Here is a 5,690-nt window from a genome sequence, read left to right on the forward strand (position 1 = left end):
GGGAAGGGAGAAGGAGGGAAGGGAGAGGAAGGAGGAAAGGGAGGGAAGGAGGGATGGGAGAAGGAGGGAAGGGAGAGGAAGGAAGGGAGAGGAATGAGAGAAGGGAGAAGAAGGAGGAAAGGGACAGGAAGGAGGGGAGGGAGAGGAAGGAGAGGAAGTAGGGGAGGGAGAGGAAGGAGTTAAGCAGAGCCTGAAAGCAGGGGTTGCCTTTGTGTGTGAGGGAATCACAATCCCAGCCTGGTTTGGGTTGGAAAGGACCTTAAAGCTCCTCCAGTCCCAGGGGCAGGGACACCTCCCACACCTCCCACCAGCCCAGGGTGCTCCAAACCCTGTCCAACCAACTCTGCCCCCCATCCAACCTCCCACATTCCCTCTGGAATTCCCAACCCCCCAGCCTGGCACGGGGCTGGATCCACACGGGGACACTTCCCTGCTTCACTTCTCCCCCTCTGAAAAGCTGGAACAGCCTCTCCCAGCCCTGCAGATGCAGGGAGAGTTTTCCAAAAGCAGGATTTGGAGCTGCTGAGCTGCTCATTGGCCTCTCTGCTCTTGGCCAGGAGAGCCTTGGGCTGATCCAGCTTTTTTTTCCTGGCCATGGGAAGCCCTGGAGTTGCTCTGACCAACTTTTTTTTTCAGCTGCTGGCAGCAAACCCTGCAGCCTCTCAACCAACCTGAGCCCTTCTCCCCTCTGAACCACAATCCCACTTTTTCTTTTTTTTTGAGGAATTAATTTATTCCTTTTGGATTCTCCCAAGTACCATTTTTAGTTTAACTTCAAGTTCCAAGCTCTGCAGCCAAGGAAAAGCTGGACAAACACACAGTTAAGAGAGAGTCTTCTCTTGCCTAGGACCAGAAACCAGCAGAGATTTCACACTAAACATTCCACAAAATTAAGATATGTGAGAAGGAAACACAGTCACAGCCAGTGTAACACAGGGATATTCCTACTGATGGAAATATTTCAGTCAATAATTCGCTTTTTCCATAGCTTTGATCATTTTTTTCCAGCCCAAATGGTTCCTCTTTGTCCTTGATTTAAATAAATACCTGCCTTGGCAGCAAAAACCACCTTTATATATAAATACTCCCTTTTAGGGAGGGATCCTAAAGCTCCCCCAGTCCCACCTTCCACCAGCCCAGGTTGCTCCAAGCTGCTCCAACCTGGCTTTGGACACTTCCAGGGCTCAAAGTCACTCATGGAAAACTCTAATTCCCTCTTTTCCAAGGCTCCTGCCATTGCCACTCTCAGTGGTGGCTTTTGATTGCAGATTGACCATCTGCAGGTTAATTAATTAATTTAATTCCTGGGCAGCTTTGGCAAATCAACCATTCCAGCAGCACAGGAGTGAGACAGGGGGTGAAGTGAAAACACCTCTGGAAAAATAAATCCAGCAGGAGAGTTATTCCAGCTGGGATAACTCAAGATAACCTGGAAGGGGAGGGAGGGAGATCTGAGGGAGGTCTGAGGGCTCCTTTGGTGAGGAAATGGGGGTGGGTTTGTCCTCCTAAAAGCTCTCCCACAAGCCAGGACTGATGCAGGGCTTGGAGAGGATCTCTTAGAGAGAGATGACACCAAGCTGGGGGGCAGTGTCCATCAGCTGGAAGGTAGGAGGGCTCTGCAGAGGGACCTGGACAGGCTGGATCCATGGGCTGGTTCCAAGGGGATGAGGTTCAACCAGGCCAAGGGCCGGGTCCTGCACTTTGGCCACAACAACCCCCGGCAGCTCCAGGCTGGGACAGAGGGGCTGGAGAGCAGCCAGGCAGGAAGGGAGCTGGGAGTGGGGATGGACAGGGAGCTGAACAGGAGCCAGAGTGTGCCCAGGTGGCCAAGAAGGCCAATGGGTCCTGGCCTGGCTCAGGAACAGTGTGGCCAACAGATCCAGGGAAGTGATTCTTGCCCTGGACTCAGCACTGGTGAGGCCACCCCTGGAGTGCTGTGTCCAGTTCTGGGCCCTCAGCTCAGGAAGGACATTGAGGGGCTGGAGCAGGTCCAGAGGAGAGCAACGAGGCTGGGGAAGGGACTGGAGCACAAGTCCCGTGAGGAGAGGCTGAGGGAGCTGGGGCTGTTCAGCCTGGAGAAGAGGAGGCTCAGGGGAGACCTCCTCACTCTCTGCAACTCCCTGACAGGAGGGGGGAGCCGGGGGGGGGTTGGTCTCTTTTCCCAGGCAACCATCAGCAAGACAAGAGGGCTCGGTCTGAAGCTGTGCCAGGGGAGGTTTAGGTTGGAGATTAGGAAGAATTTCTTTGCAGAGAGGGTGCTCAGCCATTGGAATGGGCTGCCCAGGGAAGTGGGGGATTCTCCATCCCTGGAGGTTTTTAAGCTGAGACTGGATGTGGCATCAGTGCCACGGGCTGGGAACCACAGCGGGGTTGGATCAAGGGTTGGACTGATGATCTCAGAGGTCCCTTCCAACCCAGCTGATTCTGTGATTCTCCAGAATCCTTTGACATTGCCAAAAAAGCAGCCAGAGGTTTTTAATTCCCCCCATCCAAGGCAGCTCCTCCCCGAGCTGGGAGCAGCAGCTGGGATGTCTGAGGGGATTAGAACTGAGGTCACTCCCCCTCCTCCTCCTCCCCTCCCAGGCACACGTGGCCATGGAAAAGAGCCACAGGGAAAGATTCCTTGGCTCCAGCCCCTGGGAGGAGTCACGGGATGGTTTGGAATGGGTTGGAATGGCTTGGAAGGGATCCCAAAAAAATCCCGCTGGGATCTGTTCCCACGTCGTTGTTCAGGTTAGAAAGGGGTGGTTTTGTGGTTTTTTGGGTTTTTTTAGTGTCCAAATTTATCTCAGGGTTTAATAAGAAAGGACTAAGAGGTGGTTTTGCCAGGGATTGGGATCCAGGATATCTGGGATTGGAGAATAATAGAATGGTTTGGGTTGAAAGGGACTTTAAAGCCCATCCAGTTCCACCCCCTGCCAAGGGCAGGGACACCTCTCACTATCCCAGGTTGCTCCAACCTGGCCTTGGACACTTTCAGGGATGGGGCAGCCACAGCTTCTCTGGGAATTCCATCCCAGCCCCTCCCCACCCTCACAGCCAGGAATTCCTTCCCAATATCCCATCTAAATTCCCCTCTTTCACTTTGAAGCCATTCCCTGTGTCCTGTCCCTCCAGCCCTCATCCCAAATCCCTCTCCAGCTCTCTTGGAGCCCCTTTAGGCCCTGGAAGGGGCTCTCAGGTCTCTCCAGAGCCTTCCCTTCTCCTTGGACACTCCCAGGGATGGGGCAGCCACAGCTTCTCTGGGAATTCCATCTCAGCCCCTCCCCACCCTCCCAGCCAGGAATTCCTTCCCAATATCCCACCTAACCCTGCCCTCTTTCAGTTTGACTCTCCCACCCCTTCCCTGCCACCCTGGAAACCTCTGGAAATCTCTGCACCTCTTTGAAGAGATTCCTTTAAGGGATTCCTTTAAGAGATTCTTTTAAGGGATTCTTTTAAGGGATTCTTTCAAGGGATTCTTTCAAGGGATTCTTTGAAGGGATTCCTTTAAGAGATTCTTTTAAGAGACTCTTTTAAGAGATTCTTTTAAGGAAATCTTTTTAGAGATTCCTTTAAGAGATTCCTTTAAGAGATTATTTTAAGGAATTCTTTTAAGTGATTCCTTTAAGGGATTCTTTTAAGGGATTCTTTTAAGGGATTCTTTCAAGGGATTCTTTCAAGGGATTCTTTGAAGAGATTCCTTTAAGGGATTCTTTTAAGAGATTCTTTGAAGGAATTCTTTGAAGGGATTCTTTGAAGGGATTCCTTTAAGAGATTCCTTTAAGAAATTCCTTTAAGAAATTCCTTTAAGAAATTCCTTTAAGGAATTCTTTCAAGAGACCCTTTTAGGCTCCCCCTGCCCTTTGGTGTCACAAAAAGGTTCCACAAACCCTCCCAGAGCTCCCCCTGCTCCAGCCCCCGATCCCATGGGCCACTCACCGAAGTTGGAATCCTCTCCCAGCTCTTTTCCATACCGGATCATGCTCTCCCCCAGCAGCCCCTCAGACTGGGGGTATCCGGGATTCTTCACCTGCCCCCGGATCTTGGACATGGTGTTGAGCATGGTCAGCTTGGCCCTGGAAGCTGCCACACAAACAGCCAAGGTTGGCTGGGCTGGAATATTCCAGAACATCTCAGAACATCCCAGCCTCAGACAACCCCCCTACACTGCTCCTCCCAGTGGGAAGGAGGGCTGGGATTGCACCTCCAGCATTCCCAGGACACACTCAGGGCTCCCTTAAGCCAAGCTGGATGCAAGCAAGGGATGGATTCCTTCCTGGATGCAAGCAATGGATGGATTCCCTCCTCTCTCCCTCTTCCTTCTCCCTTCTCTTTCCCTTCTCCTTCCTTTCCTCTCCTTCTCTTTTCCCTTCCCTTCCCTTCCCTTCCCTTCCCTTCCCTTCCCTTCCCCTTCCCTTCCCCTCCCCTCCCCTCCCCTTCCCCCTCCCCTTCCCCTTCCCCTCCCCTTCCCTTCCCAAACCTTCCCTTATCTTCCCAAACCTTCTCTTCCCTTTTTCCTTCCCTTTCCTTTTTCTTTCCCTTTTTCCTTTCCTTCCCTTTCTCTCTTTCCCTTTCCTTTTCCTTTTCCCTTTCCCTTTCCTTTTCTCTCTTTCCCTTTCCCTCTCCTCTCCTGGGACCTGCCAGGAGCTGCAGCCAACTGGGAAGGGGGAGGTTTTGTGCTGGTTTTTTTCCCAAGCCAAGCAGCTCCATGGTCTCCACCTCCCAGCAACATCCCTGGCTGTGGAAAAGAGCAATTCCTTTTCCAAGACACGAGGCAAAAATAGTTCTCCCTGCAGAAAGGCCAAAGGAGTTTCCCCAGCCCTTCCCAGAGCCCCTGGAGCAGCTGCTGGGAATGAGGGAACACTGCAGGCTCCAAAATTCCCTTTCCCAGCCCAGAAACAGCACTTTTGGCTGCACATTCCAAGGAAAAAAATGGGGTCTGAGGCAGGAGATGTGTCTGTGTTGGATCCCAGAAGGGCTGACAGCACCCCTGGAGCTCCCCTGATCCCAGTGTGGGCTGGGGAATGGGAAGGATGTCCCTGGTGTGTCCCTGGTGTGTCCCTGTTTCCCTGGAAAGCTGGAGCAGAGGGAAGGGCCCTCACCTGGGTTGGGCTGCAGGTACTCGATGGTCCTGGTGAGCACCTCTGTGACAGCTTTGCTGGTCAGATCCACCTTCTGTGGGGAACAGGAGACAAGGGGGGAGTCAGCTCAGGGCTCCAGGGACATCCCAGAGGGATTATCCAGGGATTTGAGAGGTTCCCTCCTCACCTTTTCCATCTCCTTGAAGTCATCGTCGAGCTTGGTCCCCTCGGCCCCTCCGACCTTCTCGCTGACCAGCTGTGGGAACAGAGCACAGGGGAGGATCTCAACCCCTCAGATCCCAGGGGATCATTCCCTGGGACACACACAGGGAACAGGGACGGGCCAGACAGCACCTGGGAGAGGAAGGAACATCCCGGAACATCCCGGCCTCAGACCAACCCCCACAGTGCTCCCGGTGGGAAGGAGGGCTGGGACTGCACCTCCAGCATTCCCAGGACACACTCAGAGCTCCCTTAAACCAAGCTGGATGCAAGCAAGGAATGGATTCCTTCCTGGATGCAAGCAATGGATGGATTCCTTTCCTTCTCCCTTCTCTTCCCTTTCCCTTTCCCTTTCCTTCCCTTCCCTTCCCAAACCTTTCCTTTTTCCTTTTTCCTTTTTCCTTT

At 52.9% G+C, this 5,690-nt stretch overlaps 1 protein-coding gene across 2 annotated transcripts in view; it reads right to left on the minus strand.

Annotated features, from left to right (window-relative positions):
• Positions 1 to 5,319, minus strand: part of SH3GL1 (SH3 domain containing GRB2 like 1, endophilin A2) — a 12,995-nt gene extending 7,676 nt beyond the window's left edge. For both annotated transcript variants that reach the window (XM_027669891.1, XM_027669890.1), the window contains exons 1-3: positions 5,251 to 5,319; positions 5,085 to 5,157; positions 3,922 to 4,065 (exon numbers count right to left, since the gene is read on the minus strand). In XM_027669891.1, the coding sequence (XP_027525692.1) occupies positions 3,922 to 4,065; positions 5,085 to 5,157; positions 5,251 to 5,259 (226 nt within the window). In that variant the 5' untranslated portion in view covers positions 5,260 to 5,319. The remainder of the gene's footprint in view (positions 1 to 3,921; positions 4,066 to 5,084; positions 5,158 to 5,250) is intronic.
• Between the last annotated feature and the right edge of the window lie 371 nt (positions 5,320 to 5,690).

The sequence above is a fragment of the Corapipo altera genome, unplaced genomic scaffold (genome assembly GCF_003945725.1).
Source record: "Corapipo altera isolate COAL_440 unplaced genomic scaffold, ASM394572v1 293, whole genome shotgun sequence".
NCBI classification, from domain to species: Eukaryota; Metazoa; Chordata; class Aves; order Passeriformes; family Pipridae; genus Corapipo; species Corapipo altera.